The sequence below is a fragment of the Trematomus bernacchii genome, unplaced genomic scaffold, assembly GCF_902827165.1.
Source record: "Trematomus bernacchii unplaced genomic scaffold, fTreBer1.1, whole genome shotgun sequence".
NCBI classification, from domain to species: Eukaryota; Metazoa; Chordata; class Actinopteri; order Perciformes; family Nototheniidae; genus Trematomus; species Trematomus bernacchii.
Genome location: NW_022987698.1, coordinates 12,442,633 through 12,463,603, shown reverse-complemented (window position 1 = coordinate 12,463,603; position 20,971 = coordinate 12,442,633). Strand labels below are relative to the sequence as shown.

The following is a 20,971-nucleotide window of genomic DNA, read 5'->3' as shown; positions in this document are numbered from 1 at the left end:
AGAACAATACATTTTGACCCAAAGTACTTTAAATGTATCTTTTTTTGTCAATATTTGGAGGTGATGGATATTCAATAACCAACGTAGTGAATTTCGCCTTGTAATTAACTATAGTTTGAAATACTGCACTACGATATAGGACCATCACTTCTGTATGCGTTTACTTTACCAGGAATGCAGATTGTGTTCTATTTTTAGGTAAAGAAAGTGTATCAGCTCAAGTCTTCTCATGGAAATAATTCTATTTTTGCAAGTGCTTTAGCTTACAGTTCATAGTCAAATGTTATTGTGTCTAAAATTACACAGAATTGTAATAATATTCTGCCTATTAAAAAGTAATTACTGCGTAATTACCGTCTAATTTTCCAACATGATGGGGACATAAAACCATTATGATATCCCAGCACTGTACTTAAACTCACGCTGTGAGGTGCACAGGAAGCGATTGTTATTTTTCCGCACAAGGAAAAACAGAGCCGCCTTCTCATTAGCTTGTTGTTTACAGTCTCACCTCCTACATATCTATATAAATCCAGTATAAACAGCAGAATCCCCAAAAGGCTTTACAGTATAAACTGTGGGAAAGTATTGCTAATCACAACTCGAGGAACAAGAGGTGGAAGGGAAGAACAGGGGGGAGATGAGTAACGTGGGGAGATTATTCTCACCCTTAAACCACTGGTACATTTAACAATGTAGTGGTAGGAATAATCTAATTGACTAGATAGGGATTAGCCTAGCTGAATGTGCTACGCCTTTCATCTGCCAAGGCTAGGGTAAAAGAAAACGTATCCTTTGGATGAACCCGGTTCTTCACAAGAGTTATAAGAATGAGAGAAAGCGTGTCCAACCGTACCTTTCAGCTTGGGAATTCCTCAGGAGACTTGAACAGCTCATTATATTGAGTAATTTATTTGCTTAGTCGCTGCCCAAAGGGAAGTAAAAAGTTTGAACATCCAGAAAATTCTGTAAGTAGTCCATTTTACAAACCTGAGCTGTCCCCTGCAGCAAAACCATCCCCCCCCCTCAACCAGCTTTCAACAATTAAACCAGGCCACTGGAGCCAAGATTGTTTTCCTGCCCAGCATCAAGTAGGCTCATCCTGCAAAATTACCTTTTTAATTGGGTAATGTGATAAACAAGCAAAAGTATGGAGTGAGATTATTAAATACTGCTAACAATCAACAGAGTGTGACAGAATACAAAACCAATCTTTGAAAAATTGAACAGCACGTGTTCAAATTGAGCTCTCAGTAAAGTGTTTTTGTTCACCAAATACCCTTTTATTGCCTCTTTCTTTACAGTTTATCGCCTACTAGGAGTATCTGTGTGTCGCTTGCTTGAATGCTTTCGTCCACACTAAACTATCTTAAAAATAAATGCATGACATTTGGTACAGAAGGTTACTGGGTACAGAAGATTAATCGTATTGACTTTGCGGATCAACTGATTTTTTCTTTAGCGCCACCAGTGCTCACTTCTCATGAGAAATATATCGACATCTACTAAATGGATGATTTCCCTCTAGCAACACCAGTGGGTTGGCCAATGGTGTTGTACTTTGACAAAAGTTAGCATGCTAAAAAGCTTACCTAAGATGTGAATAGGCTAAAGAAAGTTGTTAGAATAAGCAGCTGAGCAAAAAGCCCCTCAGAGGTGCTAGCGTGTCTGTAGACTCGTGTTAAGAGGATCATTATTAGGCCTTCTTTTGACCTGATAATAATCTGACTGATATCTGAACTTAATATAGATACCTATCTGGAATGATGTCAGTTTGCAGGTGTAACTCTTTCATTAATATCCCCTGGGCCTTGATACTTAATATAGCGAAGGACAAAGCAATATCTCTATTGACCAAAAACATATTAACCAGTATTCTCAGAAGTCAGGAAGTCACAGGTTACGCCTGGCAAAGAAAACAAAGCACAGTCCTGCAGCAGTGGCTCTCGACAGGGGAGAGCTTCACTTCACATTGACGGAGCTTTAAAGGCATGTGTTCAATTTCCAACTCAAACACCACTCGGAAACCTCCCGGGGAGCATGATGACGGAAACCTTTGCTATACCCGTCCAACTTTAGAGTTGACATTAGCCGGGGGATTTCTAAACAATTCCGAATTAAACCCAAAGTAAAATAAATCTCAATATAAACTGCTTGATTTGGTTGTTGATTTTGTTCAAACAGTGCAGAGGCCCCGGTGAGTAGATAAAGCTTGTGTGGACACGACAACCTCATAGGGATTCACTGAGGTTAACAGAGATGTTGCCCCTTGAGTCGAAGGATACTTTCCGTTTGTTGGTTTTTCTCATTTGGTCTCATGCACTGGAATGAGCTGTTCATTTAACCCAGCCTTTCTGTTTTCCATTGAGAACGGCAGGGTGGACTTTCGGAATCTAAATCAGTTTGATTGCCAAGCAATTAAATGCACAGGAATTTATCTTAATGACACTGCGAGAGAGAGATATCGACATCTCAGAGATTTACAGTGCATGCTGAGTCATGGCACAAAACAAAGTAGACCTCGCATTGTCCGGAAAGTAATCTAAGATGTACAGGAAAAGACACTTTGAATTCACATCTTTTATGCGCATCACCTCCATATTTATAGGGGCCCTATTATGCTCTTAGGGGTTCTCCCTTTATGTGTTATAAAAGCCTGAAACGCCTCTATTGAAATCCTTTGTTTACTTCCGTAACATAGTGACATCACTATGTAACAAACACGCTTCTATTGGCTAGAGTTCCAGCACATTTAGACATTAAAACATGTAAATGTCACAGTAGAGGCAAACAATTATAGGGGCATTTTAAAGTTGTTAAATGTTAGAGATGGAAAGAGGGGCTTTCTCACGGGACAGTCAAAAATATCTACAAAGAAAACATTATTTTCAAGTAGTGAGGCAAGCAGCCTTTTATTAATTTGACAACCACACTTTTTCAGAATAATTTAATTTGTTTTGAAAGGAGCTGTATCAGGAAATCTTCTAAGTAATCCCTCAGTTGAAGTCAAAACGTTGAAATGAAAGAAATACTGCAGTAAGGAAGTTCACAGCAGTAACACTCTGTGAAGTCTTCCTTTAAGGCTGCTCAGAAGAGATGATCTCTCATGGTTATTAGCGCAGTATCTTGACAGGCATTGAGGCGTTTCACACTGATAAGAGAAGAAGACGAAAAGGGAGCAAAAAAAAAAAACAAGCTCTTCCAGTGTCTTTGTTAATATTTCTCTCCCCCTGTTGCCTTTCTATTCTGATCCATCTCTACCCTCCCATATCTCCGCCTCACAATGTCGCTGTTTAATTTTTGATAACCTGTATTTTAACAGGCGAGAGATCTCTGTTGGCGGGTGATGTTGCTTATTTTAGACTCCATTGTACTTCTGGATTCTTCTACGCACAGGAAGAACAATTCCAGGTTTTGCTGGTAGTAGTACTAAGTCAAAGTGAGGGGCTGTTGCACAATGAAGTCATAGAGTTACATAAGGTGCTGTCGTCAAAGTTCTTCTCAAAGGAACTAACTGTCAAATAATTCAACCCAACTGAGCAGCAACACAATGAATAGCTGGTGAATTATATAACTAACAGATGTTTTTGTAGTTTCAAAGTCTGGGCACATATTCAGGTTGAGCACATGCAGCAACAGTATGCACCTTTATGTGCGGAGGGTATTATGCTGCAATACTATGATGTTGTATGGGATTAAATAACCATCCAGTGTGATGGAGAATATAGACTTAAAGGGGCCCTATGTTACCTTTCTGGAGTTTTCCCTTTCCTGTAGTGTGTTATATTGTTTTTTGTGCATGTAAGAGGTCCGCAAAGGCAAACATCCTGACGTTCCCAAAAGAGGGAGTTTCTCTCCCATACAATCCCGACCTTCCTGAACACCTCGTTTGGACTCCTTTGATTACTTCCGTCACATAGTGACGTCACTATGTCACGGAAGACACTTCTACTTGTTGGCGCTCCAACACATTGTACTTAATAGGCTAAGGGGTGGGACGTCTCTAAGAGGTTGACCAATCACAACAAAGCCAGCCAGCAAACCAATCAGAGCAGTCTGGTTTCAGACAGAGGGTGAAAAGAGGTGCTGCAGCACAGGCACTATGAGAAAAATAAAGACATGTCACGGTAGAAGCACAAAATATAAATATGAACCTGAAAATGTGCATAATATGTCCCCTTTAACCCTTTCAGCATTTTAGTGAATGACCAAGGGGTTAACATTGTGTGCTCATCTCCTGAATACTACAGCAACAGACTGCATGTGGCATATCCCCCCAATGCCAGGAATGAATATGATTTCTCTCTTCGTTGTCACATTTAGAATAGCTCTAATGTAGGTCAACGGCATACAACACCACCATTTTCTCCCAATGTTGACCGAGTTCTAATATATCATTGGAAAACAAGGTCACTGATACTCCCCAAGGAGTCCTGTCTTAAACAGTGAGCCCGATTGTTTCTCATCTTTTATCCAGACAGATGCTTGATCAATCAGTCTCCCTTAGCCGAAAGGGCTCTGACGGGACGCGATGCGAGGACATCTGAGAGAGCGCACATGAGGGGTTGTTTTGACAAAGCCCCGGTCTTCTCCCTGATGAAAAAGGGAGGCACATATGGAAGGATCTCTACAGTACACACTGCACGGCTCTCATTTCCTTAAAGTCCCTACAGCCTCACTAAGGTACATTGATCAAACTAAAGCAAAAGGTCTCAGGGTTGTCACCCAGTTTCTCCCACATGGAGAAACACCAGTCTGTGGTCATCAGGCTCTGGTATCACAGGGCTCATGGTAAGACAGGAATAGGTGTTACAAGCAAGAACCAGACCTGCAGGTAGCCTCCACAGATGACCAAAAACCTATTTAAAAAAGGTCTTGGTATTGTTAGAGGTCGTAGAGCCTACATTTGAGATTCAAAATATAGTGTGGGATAAGGAGGAGTGTGACAGAGGGGGCATTTGGAGCAGAGACCAGCATGTGCTGAAACATATGGAAAACGTTTACGGGCTTAACAGGCCGTGATCTTTGAGTTCAGGGAGATTCGCAGGGATCGCAGGTCACGTTATCACGTCCGCATGTGATGAATGTGCTGTGAAAACGAGGATGATAAAGAGTTCCTCTGTGTGGGTATATAATGTTCCAATGTGTGCACATGATAGCATGGTACATGTATGCATATGTAATCAGGCATGTAATGTCATTTGTGCAATAACTATGCTGTAATGTATATAAGAAGGGCTGTATGGAAGATTTCACTCATTAGGTTTCTCCCTTCCTCTCATGAATGGCTCCCCCGCTCTCTCTCCTGCTATATGGATGTGTGCAGGAACAGAAAAGACTGAAGGACAGAGGGAAAAAAAGCACCTGGCCATACTGAAATCCTATCACAGTGGGGAAGAGGGGATAAAGGCTCTGAATGTTCCCCGGGGGCCTCTGCGGACAGGATGACATGTCTTAAAGCTCGTCTGCTTGCCTCCTGCTGTTACGACATCCTACACCGTGTCTATCTCTATCAAACACAAATCAACCTTTATTGGGTTTAAATGAAAGGCACACTAATGGAAATTAAGTGATATCGCCTATGGTGCAGAAATGAAGTCATGTTGTCTATGATAGAATTTAACAGACAAATGTTGCAGCATCTGCTCAGACACCAATTTGTATGCCTTATACTTAACTAAACGATCTTCTCCTAACAGCACCCGAAGCCGCCATCAATCTAAGAGAATAAGTGTGGCTTTTACTTACAAACACATAATATTATGTGAGTGCCTATTGTGTAGGCAGACTGTTGACATTTTGGTCTCCCGCTCTCTTATCCTTATTTTCTCCCACTCACTCTCTCTCGCCGTTACCGCAGCCAAATGCAAACCTTCCTTCATCTCTGTTTGCACAATGTACAATGCAGCAAGAGCCTTGAGGGGGTGTGTTTGTTTTGTTTTTCGCTTTGTGTCTTGTTCCAGAGCAGAAGACTGACATCCAGTCATCAGCGTGGCTGTGCCCCACGTGCGCTGTTAGTCAATTAGAGCTGCCATTAAAGGCAGAGGCACCCAGGGAAATAAAGGCGGCGGCGTGGATTCGTCTGTGCTACGCTGATTTCCACCATCAAATCCTCTCCAGACGAAGAGGCTGCAATAATTGGGATTCTGACAGTGGGTTAGGGGGACTCATTTCCTGCCCTCGCCTCCTCCCCTTCTCTTTTCCATGCAATCATGCCTATCCAATCATGGCACCTACCTTTGCACTCGATCCCCCTAACTCTCTTTATCTACAACCGCATTAGGTTGAAGAATTACTGAAGCCTTAATCTAATTGTTCTGGGTGCAACTGCAGGAGCCTCGATTCCGAGCAGCCATACTACCCAGACCTCACCAAGAGATTAAAGCAGACCCATTCTGCTCATTGGTGTTCCTTTTCCTGTAGTTCCTGTATAGGTTTGTGTGCATGTAAATGGTCTGCAAACGCTAAAATCCAAAAGTTTCTGTCCCACACACTCCCCCCTGCCTGAAAAGGCTCCATTGGACACCTTTGTTTACTTTCGTAACATCGTGAAATCACTTGCACCACTATTGGCTAGTGCTCCAACACATTGTACGTGATAGGATAAGAGCCGTCCAGCTAAACAATCAGAGCAGTACATGACTGTCGTGCATGTACAGTAGAATGTGCTACAGTAAGTCCATTGGGGAGGCATGTTTGCAAGTGCATCTCTGTTACACATTTCTCCAACAAGCATTTAACATCAGGAACTGTAATCTGATTATCTACAGTAAAACACTGTATACAAAATGCAGTGCAATGTACTTATTTTTATTCTTAAAATATATATATATATTCTGAGGCAACCAGATTGGTTTCACAGGCAAGATTATTTAACTGCACATAAGTGGAAGAGCGTGCAGAACATGTAACAGTTGCACTTTAGTATCCACCGTCCTGCTGTGTGATGTTATGTGTTGACTATTCTTCCAACAAATCTGGACCACAGGGCCACACGAAATGCGGCACTGTGTTTTACGATGCTTTCCCTTCCTCACCAAACACAGTAATTAAGAAAAACACAACAAAAAGATGACTCCAGCTGTTAGTGTTGCTGTGACTGATTGTCTCCATCTGAATCTTCACTGTACTATAACGGGAGCCACGCTCCCACAGCGGAGACCCTTGAACTCACACTAGCATGGGGTTAGATGATCAGATTATAGTGATAAAGCACACATGGGCATTGTTAAGCGAGTTTGCAATTCCACCCATGAGCATGGCTCTCATTGTGCACCAGTGAAGAGAATGCTTTTCATTCTGGAAGTGAACAGCGAGGGCAAACAGGACCTCATGTGTCCATGTGTCCTCGGGGCTCTAAAGGGAAGTAGGATCTCCCTTTTCTGAAAAACCCTGGTGTGGTTCAGGACCTCTAACATGAAGAAACTTAATCTGACTTGTAAAACAATATCAGAGAAAAAGGCTTCAGCAATTTGATGTGCGCATCCCCTATACCATCAATATTTTGACAGATTTCATGACAGCATAATTATTTGCCGGGATCCCTGCCAAGGATTTAATTGTTACAAGCGTAATTACACGTTTAGTTGCGGGGATGTTGGAACAAAGCATTGGTCGCGTCCTTAACATTACAGTACAGTCTCTTTCATCTCGGATGCTTTATGCTATGTCTCTGAAGCTCCATAATCCCGCTATGAAACAGGATATCTTGCAAACCCCTCCGAGGGCACCTCTCACAAATCAATTCATTACCCCATAATATCAGCAGGCCAAGGCGCATCTTTCATAGATCAATTCATTATCCGACTTCTGGCAGTTGAAAGGCGGCGACTGACCACAGTTTTCAAACACCGATATCAGCTTTCAGTGTTTAGGAAGATGACAAGAGTAGTGGTGGTCTTCCATCAAAAAGAGGCTTCAGAAGAATGGGGTGACTAAGCATCGAATAGTATCCTTTTTATCTGTTATGGTTTGATTTTTAGTAGAATACACACTGCTGGGTTGTTTGCACCGAGGCTCATAACTATTGTATGGAGCCATAAAATCCTTCTCCATGCTTAGCATTTTGCAGCATTCTTCAGCTGCACTCTCAGATAATGCATTCTTTTCATAAAGCTTTAATATCCAGTCACGTGATCAGGGAAGTGACGGAGAGCAGAACGGTGGGAATGTGTCTGTGTACAGGAGGAGTGTGTGCTTCTGTCAGGGTCACTGCAGTTTGTCTATGAGCCCTGCAGTGCTCAGATCTATAACTGTCACTACTGCAGTGGGGGTGATGAAGAAGAGAGCATGCAGGCAGCCTCTCGTCTCGTGGACCTTGGCTAACAAAGCCGGTGTGCAGCAGCAGGTCAAATAGAAAATAAACAGGTGGGTGGTGAGAAGGTTAAAACCCTATTCAGTCAAAAAGTCCTACTGTGTGAGGATATAAATGAATCAACATGCTTTGCGCAGACAGAATTTAATTGTATAATCCCGTTTAGCACAAAACGACATGACCGAGGACACCCCCGAGATGTTTCCAATCCACCTCGCGCAGTGAACTACATGTAGGTCAAAAAACAAGCGGCTTTGTGTAATGACGTGGGGATGTGGATTCAGAGCGGCACGCTACAGCAGAGTAGCGGTATTCATGTTCCCTTTTATTGGCAAGTATTCCGTAAGGAGGGAGGCTGGTGCCTGTCCTCATTAGTAGTCATTGAACGGGCCCTGGCAGTGTTCGGGAGGCAGCACCCATCACGTTTCCCCCTCCCAGCACACAGACACCGAGGGGTTGTGTTGTAATTACAGGCGCACATAAGAGAGGCAGCAACACCGCGATCTGAAACGCAGGTGGGTGGTTTGTTGTGTTGGCTGAAGCAGCACGGCTCCAGTCTGAGGGCTACGCAGTTTCAAGTGATCAAGATCCCTAAGCACGTCGACCAAATACCACCTGCCAGACAGGAGATAGGGCATGGCACAGGTAAACGTTGGCTACATCGATGTTTTTGAAAAGCCAGAATTGATTTGCCTGTGAGGTATTCCAATTGATAGGAAAATGAAGGCAATTTTGAAAAATATCCTCTTTGTCCTCAGGGAGGGAAGGAGGCATTCTACCAACAAAAGATGAGCGCAGAAATTGCTGTTTTCTTTGAATTTATGTTAAGCATGAGTTCTGTTGTGTTTGAATAGAGGCATTTCTCCGTAGGCTGAAGCATTTATATAGTACTCTTGGTAAAGTGTGCAAGAAAGAACAAACACACGCAGGTCTTGAGGTTTAAAAAATGAAGTTCATAAATATGTTTCCCTGACAGGCTGTTGTGATGATTTGCGACCAATGATGAGCAACTCCAATCCCTTTATGTCAGCTGAGAAAGATTGACTGAACATGTTTTGCAGCCACAGCAGCTGTATATTTTCAGATCAAGCCCCAGGCATCATTTTTGCCATTTTCATCTGCGCATTTCTGTTATAAATAAACATAAATCATCTTTATAGAAATATGATGGCTTAAATAAGGGTAATTTATGCAGAGAAAGCATACCTTCCATCATGTTTTTTTAATCCATGACCATGTATCAGTCGCTTATATCAATTGAATGGGCATGAATATTCCCCTAGAGTAGTTTACAGTGAGGAATAAACATCCTTTTGATATGTTATTATGAAAGAAGAAGGCTTAGCAGATTTAAGAAAAGCATTATAAGAGCAGAACATACCTCGACAGACAGTCCCATTCTCCACAGCCTCGTTCCCAGCCTTGCACATGCAGCGTCCAATGGGAACCATCCATTCTCCATCTCCATTGCAGTACAGCTTGATGGGCACGTCCACCTCCTCTGCGTTGGGGATGCAAACACCTCGTGCAGCCACCAGGGAGGTGCTCTCTGCTCCCGACAGCGTCTCCTGGAACAACGCCCCGTTGGTGATGATGCGTGGGCACTTCCGATAGAAGACGCGAACAGCGATGAGCGACATGCAGCCGCCGTAGTCCTGGAAGGCGAGGTAGAAGCCGTTTCGTGACACAGGGCCGAAGCTCCGGACCTCAGTGTTGATCTTCATCACTCTGCCCCCTAGATCCACCTGGGAGAAGCTCTCGTCTGCTGCGATGGTGTCCACTTTGATCCAGGGGTTCTCCATCCAGGCCGGGGAGTTCCTGCTGGCTGTGTCCGAGTCAGATTCGTAGTAATAGAGGTTAAATGTCTCTTTACAGGAGCCAGGCACGTTGGGAATGCTACTGCAGTCCCTCACCGAGAACTTCATCTCCACGTGGATCCGCTGAGCGCCACGACGGCGGATGTACTTTGTCCGTACCCAGTTGTTCTGATTGTTGTCAAAAACATTGCAGACCTGGTACGTCCGGATGGTGTTCATGTTTTCATCATAACCGCTCACCTCCTCCCACTGTTGAGACAAAAGCACACAGTCAGTTAGCATGTTTACATTTGACTGCTCTGAAAAGAAGACTTAAATACAACATTTTATGAAAAACAAAACGTGCCTGGTAATCAGGCACATAGTTAACTCGATTCATCCAATTAGGCACAATTCAGCTGTAAAGCAGTAAACGGTCTGCACGCTTCCAATTAATATGAACATCATAAAGCCCCGCTGATACCTATTTGGAAGCAATAACATGAATGTTTTCATGCGTACTTTATAATACTTTGATTACTGGGATTAATCAACTCAAGCAATGTTTTGATTACATTGATTAGATGGTGCAAAGAAACAAAATATCTCCAATGAACCAGTTGCATTAGACTAATCTAAAAGGAAGAAATGCAAAACAGCCTTCAGAGTGTCCTCACATTTCTTGGCTTAAAGAGGTATGCTAATGTTCATGTCTACATTTGGATTGCCTGCCAGTACTTTGACATATATACATGCTTCAATGTTCAAAAAGGTGGTGAATGTTTAGGAGAGAAACTCCCTCTGGAGGAAAACTTGGGATTTTAGCCGTTGCAGACCATTATGCACGGAAAAGCCCAAAATATGCACGGAAAAGCCCAAAAAATGCACGGAAAAGCCCAAAAAACATAATAGGGCCCCTTTAATATTACTCAATAGGCGCGTTCACACCAAGTACTTTGCCGTATTTAGTGCCGGCACTCAGTGCCCCGGCACTTATTACCCCAGGGCATTTAGTACAGATCGCGTTCACACCGGAGTACTTTTCCCTGAGGGAAGATTACACAAATGAGCCGCTGACGTCACTTATGGCGCATTTCCACCACACGGTCGGCCTCGGCCACGCTCGGTACGGCACGGTACGGCTTGGCCGCGTTGGGCCTTAACAGGGCCGACTCACTTCATGCTGCGCTTCCATTACAGTTTAGGAACTGGGGTAGTTACTATAGTAACGCAGTGTAGGCGGAGCCGTGACGTCATCTTCAACGAGAACCCCAGAAAAACAACACAGCCGTTAGCTGTTAGCACTCAGAGCTCACAGCTCCTTATATATGTTCAGAAACTCGACAAAAGTTAAACAAGTACACCCCACAGACTGCCTGTGTCATGGTGAATACAGTCGCTGCTTTATTTATGTCTGTATAGGCCGTTGTTGTGAGTGTGGACGGTCGGAGCATATACTGCGTTAGCTTAGCCAATCTCCATCTAGAAAACACGCATTTTAAAAGGTTTTTCGCCTGCCGTCTGTCTGCAAACTTGCCAAAGCATTAATTCATGGTTTTTACTAACCGGTATCAGTATGTTGTTACTTCGGCATCATTTTGAAACGTGTATTACAATTAAATCACGGTCAAATATGTCCATCTTGTTGTAGTTGTAGCCCCCTTGCCAGCGATCCTCTCTCCAGTTTAGCATACTCAGCCCGACTCAGCCCTGTTTGTTGGCCCCGATAGAACCACAATTTTGTCGGGCCAGAAAAGAGGTGAAAAAGTGGCCCCGGGCCGGGCCGGGCCGTAACTAGGCCTAGTGGAAGCGCAACCAAAAACGGGCACGGCACGACACGGCACGCTTAAAGCGCGCTCCGCGCCATGGTGGAAATGCGCCATTAGTCTTCTTCTGCTTTGGGTTTACTGGCAGGCCGCAAACAACTTCACGGCGTATACTGCCACCCGGAGTCCCCGGCCGGAAGTCCCCGGAGTTGGGGACTGGCTTCAGTAGAAGCTGCTGGGACTCCCAGCAGCTTCTACTGAAGCCTTCCGAGTAAATCGCCAGAACGCCGACACCTCCTCATCTCCACCGCTCCCATGTTTTATTTTGTGTTGCCATAAGTTAGTCTCTCTGCGTCTGTGCGCTGGGCGAATGCTAATGCTAATAATGCTAATGCCAGGATAATAAAATGGCGGCTCTACAAAACATTTCAGAGTTGTACAGGGCGTGGTTTGCAATTCGCCCAGCCAATCAGAACTGGGGCACTTTTTTCCCCCAGGAAAGTACCATCTCTCAGCAGGCACTAAAAATGGGTGTAAAAGTTCCCGAGATTAAGTGCTCTTTTTGGTGTGAACGCGACATAAGGGGTACTAACGGAACTAAACGCGAAAAGTACGGGGAAAAGTACTCCGGTGTGAACGCGGCTAATGGTTCCTCACTCTGACCTTAACTCCAGAGCGTTGAGTCAAGTAAATAAAGTTGTTTGATATTTCAATACCAGTAAAGAGATGGTATATCTGTGTGAGAAATAATACTTTGATGATTGGGGATTTTTCGATGAACAGCAGCTGTGTGATTATTGATTTAGTTCCAATGTTAGGGCTGTCTGAATGATCTGTGTGTTGTACCAAGGCTAACTTTGACTGGTGAATCAAACAAAGTAAGGTCGGCATTATCAGATTTTCATTTGACACCCTATTTGGCTTATAGACTAAATCAGATTGCCTTTTTTTAACCTTTTAAAATTTGAAGCTGCAAATAACTGTTACATGTATTTTTGCTTGAGTACTGTATTAAGGGGTGTTAAAAAAATGTGCTTTGTACAGGCAGAGCGCTTTGATGTTGACCCTCCCTTTTCCTCTCCTCCCATGGAGGAAACCGTTCACATCTTGTAATGCTTTGAAAGAAACCGGAGACGTGACATTAAGACACTTGAACAGAGCAGAAAGGTTTCTGGTTTATGTGATATGCGTGTCCTACTTTAATACTGCGTCTTAATGGGACACATTCAGAGCACATACGGTAATGGGTTATTGACATTGCGGTGAAAGCTCTTTTCCCTACAGTGAAGCACTGAGGAAACATGACATGACTTTTCCAATATCAAAGTCACACTAAACTGACATAATCATATTACACAGGTAATCATATAAAGAAAAATGGAGGGGCAAATTTCAGTATGCTATTCAGCTTCAAAGTCCACGTATTACACACCAATTGGAGTCCTTGCTCTGTCTGTACGGACTCCAGATGCAGCCTCTGTGGTTTCCCTGGCCCTTGGCCATGGATCAAACCAGCTTTAAACACCATGCGCTTTAACCACCAAGCAGGTCGTGACCTTGACCCCGGCTTCTCAGCTAAGAAGAAATGCTGCTCTCACCCCCCCAGAGCCACTGTGAATCAGCTGCACCCTCTACTGCTTCCACAGCTCGACCTCCCCGCTTCACTCTTCACTTCACAGCTGATATAATTTCTCAAATTAGTGCCCACTTAGTGAGGATTTTTACAGATTTTGACGAGTTGGGAGAAGAAAGTCACCCCTCTTGTTGCGAAACCGGCGTTCTATCAAACACTTTCGGACTAATTAGAACGACTTTGGTTCTTAATTCCCATGTCCTAATAAACACTGAGTCAGTGTGATGCCTGGCTCGACCCAAACTCAAATCCAAACCATCAAAAGAGCCAACCAAAACAGAGGACTGAAGTGCGGCCAAAAATAATAGAACAATTATAATGAGAGTAAACAGAATGCAGCTTAACCAACAAAACGAAAAATAATAAGTCTTTTTTATTTGTGTCTTAGTGACCCTTTAGTCCTTATTAGCTAAAAGAAAAACGATTGTCCTTAAAGTTGTGAATATACATATACACACAAAAAATCACATCACATTAAAATGTTTTTTTTTTGTAACAGCTAGTATGACTTGGCACATTTAATTTGTAAGTGGTCTTACCAAAACACTTTCAAGAGTGTTTTTTATTTAGAAATATGTCTAGAAGCTTTAAATAAATACAGCTACCCGCATGCTAGCTGCAGGTTCTTGCTGGTGTGGTTTAAGGATAAATCTGTCATTTGGCCCATACTGGCAGACATCATCATCCCAGGTCATGAGCAGCCATTGACCTTCCCACTTGTTGAGGAGCAGTGGGGGGAGCTGTGGGCCAATTAAACAAAAGCGGGCAGTCCGCTTCTACTGAGCAGAGAGCGTTGGACAATCGCAGTTTGATAAAAACTGAATGAGGAGACAGGTGGGGGCTGCTGCTAATGAGGGACGCAGACAGGGGAAACTGCAGGGAAAAGTGTTGGCGGTGACGTGGGGGGAAGGGGTTGATTCGGGCTAAAAAAGACCCCAAACAAAATGTGTTTTGATGGAGGGCCCCTTTTTGTCCTGTCATGGCCTCTTTGCCCCGCTTTCATCACAGCCAGTGGAGGGAAGCAAATGGGGCATAATAAGAGCCTAACGATCAAGCACCGAGTGTGAAATTAGAAGAAACGTCTTCATTTTCACAGTTCTTTACTGAGAGTGCTGTAAAAAGGGTGGTCATGTGTTTTAAGTATAGAAGGTGGAGGTAACCCTGGTGCTGGATGTCAAGTTGGATTAGTTAGAGGGGATGAGCCGCCCTTGGATCATAATGGAAACAAAAACTCCTGAGATCCTGTTACATTTGGCACAAAGTTGTTTTTCTTGTTCTCCGAGTGTGCAAATCCACAGCCATAGGGTTTAGCTTATTGAATAGTGCCTTGCTGTAAGAGGAAAATAAATACATGCTTTAGGCTTGAATGATCAAAGGCATTCTCTTAATAACCAAAGGCATACCAAATATTATTAAGAGTCCATTTGCATTAGTGAAGTTTACGGTATTTTTCAAATGTATGTGATAAGACTCTCAGACTTCAAAGTAAATAACAAGTAAAAAAAAAAAATTCATGTACACTGGATGTGCTTCCTTTCTCTGAGAAACACTTACTCATCCAATACAAAAAATCAATGGTGTGAAACAGAATGCGTGACTGGCTCCAAACAAAAAGACACTGTGTTATCTTTTAATTGCTCTCATTTGGGTCCAATATTGGTGGGTCCAATAGGTTCTGCAAGCAGTGTGTGCTGCAACCTGCTGGGTGTTAGCTCCGATGTATTCAAAGCAGACTCAAACAAACACACCTGCATGTGATATTTGAATGATCTCTCATTTGATCCTTATTAAATATGTTGCATGAATAAAACATGACATGATATTTAAAAGTGTTTTTATATTTACTTGACCTTGGCGATTATCCAAAATTGCCGAACAGAATGGAGTACTTGGAATCTGTCTGATGACTGCACACCTGCTGTTTTGATAAAGCGTGTTAGATCTAGATCAAGCAGCAATGTGCAGCTGCCCCTTGTTCTGTTCTCAAAACAAATTCCTGCACCTTTATTGTCTTGCCAATTGAACTGATTTCAACTGTTTCAACAGTAGTCTGACCCTCTTTTCTTTTTTTAATTAAACTTCTTTTTGACCTCCAGCTTTGGATCCATGAACTGATGTGCCTGTCATTTGTTTTTCAATCAGAAGAGACTTTTGATTAATGAAACATTTATGTGCACAAGATGGTAGAAATGTAAATAGTCTTAGGTGAATAGACCCCATTGTGATATCATATATCCTAACGGGGGGATGCAGCCGTAAGTAGAATAGGAAACCCGCCCGAATCGTGCACGTCCGCTGAAACACTTCCTATTTTCAAATCCAGACTAAAAACATATCTATTTGCCGCTGGTTTTAATTGAGCTGTTCATACTCACACTGCAGTATGCCTTTTATTCATGTATTCTGTACCTGCTGTGTTTATTTATGTATTTCATTATCTTTGCTTTTTTATGCCTGTTTTTAAATGCCATTTAATAATGTGTTTATGCTGTATTTATTCTTAAATGTCTTTTGTTTTTATTTTGTAAAGCACTTTGAATTGTCGCGTGCTGAAAGGTGCTATATAAATAAAATTGCCTTGCCTTGCCCGAGGTCTAGACACGGGTGCTGATGTTGATAGGAGGAATGGATGCTAAAGATCTGGATTTGATAAGGAGTGGACTTCTAATCAGCTCAAACCCGGGCACTATATGATGATGCGACGTGAATCGGGGGGGGGGGGGGGGGGGGGGGGGGGGGGGGGGGGGGGCTCAGCATTAACACCTGAAACCTCAGGTCTTCTGGTACTGGCCTTTTAATCATACCCAAAGGGAAAACAAAGATCCATGGTGAGGCCTCCCAGAAGACCTGTTGGCAGCAGAGAGCGTTGATACTTTTAAGAGCTGACTCAAGTGCCACCTTTTAATTGAGCTTTTAACTGAATTGTATTTTATTATAAGTGTATTCTTATTTGTATTTTTATATTTATATACACACATAAATGTGTTGGTATTAAGTGTTATTTTTAATCACAAATCTATGTGTTCCTCTGGTTATTACCTGGGATGGGGGAGACAGTATTGTTTTTATTTGTAAATTGTCTATGTGTCTATAATACATTTGGATTTGACACAGTTTAAAGTTTAACTGGAGCGCAATGATTGGCTGTTGGAGGTAGTGGCAAAATGTAGTTAAGGTTAAAAATGGACAGCCATAATCAGTTAATTAGATGTAGTGAATCAATGTTGAGGTAGTCTTCCTGACTGATTTTACGCTTTAGTTTCATTATGTTAGACTTGCACAGAAGGCCTGTCCAAAGTGAATATAGGTTGTTATGGTAAGGCTATACCAGGGCTAGTAGAGACTGCTACGTGTCAGCTGTTCCTCTTCCTCTGGAGTTATACGAGGTGCTACAGTTCAGTGACGCTCACTGAAAATAAGGTTCATAATCAATATCACTCAAGGAGACATAGAAAAGTTCAGCTGACCTACTATCCATACTGTACGTCTGCTTTCCACTTTTTTCTGTAAAGCCAAGCGGAACACACTGTCAAGCTGCCTGAGATATAGCTTAGCTTCCCTCCACACCTGAGACCATTTACCAGAGACAGCTTTTTGCCTCATTCACCAGACAGTGAAATAAGTGCTGTCCTTCTCCAACTAATTACAAAACTCCTGTGTAAGCACACATTAAGCAGGAGCTACTGTGCACTTTCCCATTTTACATTTACATCTTCTCCATTTTATTCCAAATGAGTTTACAGTCTGCAAGCAGAGAAGGGGTTTAGAGCTCAAGAACACTCAAGTCACGTTTGTTTATAGACCGTAATTACAGTTGTGGCCTTGAGGGGTTTTACAACAGCCACATCGACACAACAGGTAAAATAAACAGCTTCCAACTGTTGATTCTAAATAAAGAAACCCACACAATTCAAACAACATCCTCACCTAAAACAGTTGTAGAAACCTTGTGATGGGCCTCATTTCAAAGGATGACTTCTCTCAAGGACAATCAGGTAAAGAGTGAGCTAACAGATACCCGTTTGCATTTAAAAAGACTTCCAGTATATTGTTCTGTCTGGATTACTTTTCATAATTGAAATTTCGCAAACAAATGCCAACCACGAAAAGCGAACTAGCGAGCATCAAGTTGGTTGGCTGCAAAAAGTTGACCATAAATACACTCCTAGTAGACACGTGTCTTCAACCACCAGTCAACATTTTGATAAATAGATTTGTTTGGCATGTTCAATTGGAAGAGTTGTTGATGTTGAATACAGTCATATGATGCTGTTTTCTGAAAACTAAAGGAAGAGTCACTCCAGAAGCAAAGGAACTGCCTGCATTCACTGGCGTAAACTGTCATTTAAGAGGTTATAATACAGCATATACCACATTTTTTGTTAATCGAAATGATGTGATTGTATGATAGACACTGAGAAATACACATTAAACACAACGTTGCCAGTCTAATAGCTGCATTCACATGATTTGATCACTGCTAAGTCGGGCTCATAGTCTTGCAGTAAAACAGCCAATCGTTTCGGCTAGTCCCCTGCTAGCTTGTGCCGTTTTATTAAGTTCTCATCCGATTGGCTGTGCGTCAAAAGTTCAGCAGTAAGTTAGTTAAAGTTGAAATCATTTGAAATCAGTGACAAATTTCCAGTGTAGCGCTTCCACCTCATCGGGGGGGGGGCACCACAGAAACACATTGGCTACGACAGTGCAGAGCTGTTTGACTGCATGTCATGTGAATGTAGCTTTAAAGCTATAGCTGGGTCAAGACAACTACATACAGTAAGAAACTACTTTTTTAAGCAATATATATTTTAAATATATTTTTGTATTGTTATATGAGAAAATATGTGAACTAAGATTGTGAATATCCTAACATGGCTAAAGTGTTGTCTTTTCCCGTTTTTTACAGTAAAGGAATTTAATTTTCTAAATGTACTAGACTATTCTAGAAGTTCTATTATTTGTCTATAGTCTCTTAGTCATTGTTGGTTTTACTGATGAATATTTATAAAAAAATCTCAATGTGTACATGTTTGGTGAAAGCATTAATGGTCAATCCTATACAATAATGATGTATTTTGTCAAATATATCGTGCTATTTGACCTTTTTTTTCCATATCCCCCCAACCTTGTCAGAAGAGAGTGACACATCAGTCAAGCAGCGGTGTGAACGCACTTTCAGAACATTCCAAGATTTCATTGTTTTGACATAACAAGAGCTGTGTATTTATCACATCTTGTCATTACAGTGTTTGAATTAACCTGAACCAGATTCACTAGCCAGAGCCGAATTACATATCACCGCTCTATCACTGACAAAAGTAAATAAATTATTCACACAAAAGGCAGGGAGAGAGAGCCAGTGGAAAACTCCTGAGGCGCAGTCGCCCCATTTGCAGTTGTGGGAAATCTGTCAGAGCAAGAGTGCCTTCCCCAGAGGGACACAGGACAAATGACACCCACTCTCTGCATTCAATTACTACGAGAGGCCATGGGAGCCAAATCCTGCTGTAGACTGAGCTTCATAGAGAGGAGAGACACACACACACACACACACACACACACACACACACACACAGAGACTTAAGTAGAGCTGTCTGCTGCAGTCAGCTCCAATTACCACTGTCCACTACTAATGCACAACATCTGAAACTACAGGAACAATTCCATCTTTTTACCCTCAATCCACAAGGTTACATTATGTTTGCATGTTTCTTTGCATAATTCAGAAAATGTAATTTCACAGACTTTAATTGTGAATCATAGTCACACATTAGCGGTCGCTTAAAACCAGCAAAACAGTAAATTGTGTTTAACAAATTACTTGTATAGAAGAAGAATAGCTGTGTGAAGAAAGTATGCCATGTCGGTCTGCCACACATGCCCACAATAATAAGTAAACAACCTCAATCCTATTCCAGAGGAATGTAAATACAATATGCAGCAACTTCAATAAAGCACAAGGAACTCATTTGTTTCTAAACATTGTGCAACATTCCTTCCTGTGTTGTGTCCCCAAGTGACACTCGATATTTCATGGTATAACACATTGTCACACATCCATAATGATAACCTGACCCACACACACAACACTTTATTATATTCTCCGCAATCGCAGTTTTCCCTCTACGGTAGCTCTGTGTGCTCCCTGCAGCTATAAGTCTATTTCTAAAGGGCTGCTGTTGTCATTACTTCAGCTGCGGAGTGAGAGGGTCAGGGGGTCTGACCTGATGTTCACGCGTCGCTCAGATCCACTTGAGAAGAAACATTGACCACTTAACCCTGCTATGCTAGCCGGCTATACGTTATCTCCATGTCACATAAAAGACTGTCAAAGGGTTGAAAACTCAGGATCCAGTGTTCCCCCTAGGTTTACTGCTTTGGGGGGGTGCTGCCGATGATGGCGAGCGGGGGGGTAATATTTGTAAACTTTGATTATCCTGAGCTAATTTACTGAATAAACCAACTAGGCAGGCTGTGTGTCCTGCTCCTCCGTGACGATGGCGGCTTGAGGTTAAACAATTATAATAACCAAATTTGAAAGTGGGGGGACACAAATGGGATTTTGAACAGTGGGCGGCGGGGGGGGCATGTGGAAATTACGCCCAGGATTTACATGACCAACAGCAGAGCTCGGGGCTATAATGCAGATTTGTTTAACTTTTTTACACTTTGTTGTTCTCCTCCTTTCCTCCGCTCTTTCTGTGAGTGTCGGAGCGGAGCCCCGCCCTTCAGAAACAGAGCGGAGGACAGAATGTGGACGTGCAAAGCAAAGCAGTGGACACTGAAACATGCACATAAATTGGATAAATAACATAAGCGTTTAGTTTATTTAATAAAAGAGCACATGTTCAATGCGAAAAGTGACCGTAGATAGATTACTTCAGTTGCGATTTGGCGTTATATATATATATATATATATATATATATATATATATATATATATATATATATATATATATATATAAAAAAATAATAATAAAAAATAAATAAAAATAAAAAAACACCTTGAATTTCAGGGGGGGCGCGGGGCTCCGTTGGGGTGGCGCAGCGCCCCCCCAAGACAATGGTAGGGGAAACACGATCTTTACGTGGACTGATGTTAAAGGTGCTGCACAAGTTTTGTTGCAATTGTGGGTCACGTTTAGGGCTAGATAACTGGGAACATTATTTTGATTGCGTTTGTATTGACTGATATTGCACATTTTACCTGATTTACACCCTGTATTTTAATTTATTTTACATTCTTACCTGAATGAGGTATTTGCTTTATTGTCAGAATCTTAAACATTTTCAGCTTTCAAACCTCCTAAACTGCCCGGGATTTAGATTGTTTGATGAATAGAACATTGTTTGTCAGAGTTTTCAGTTTTTAAGAATAAAGAAGATGTCTTGCGTGTGTGGCTCAGGAACGACACAAATCTGGCTGTCATTTAACATAATTAGAAGGAAGAGCTGCCTTGCT

At 42.2% G+C, this 20,971-nt stretch overlaps 1 protein-coding gene across 2 annotated transcripts in view; it reads right to left on the bottom strand.

Annotated features, from left to right (window-relative positions):
• Positions 1 to 20,971, bottom strand: part of ephb2b (eph receptor B2b) — a 132,044-nt gene that overhangs the window by 59,304 nt on the left and 51,769 nt on the right. For both annotated transcript variants that reach the window (XM_034138924.1, XM_034138925.1), the window contains exon 3: positions 9,696 to 10,380. In XM_034138924.1, coding sequence (XP_033994815.1) covers positions 9,696 to 10,380 — 685 coding nt within the window. The remainder of the gene's footprint in view (positions 1 to 9,695; positions 10,381 to 20,971) is intronic.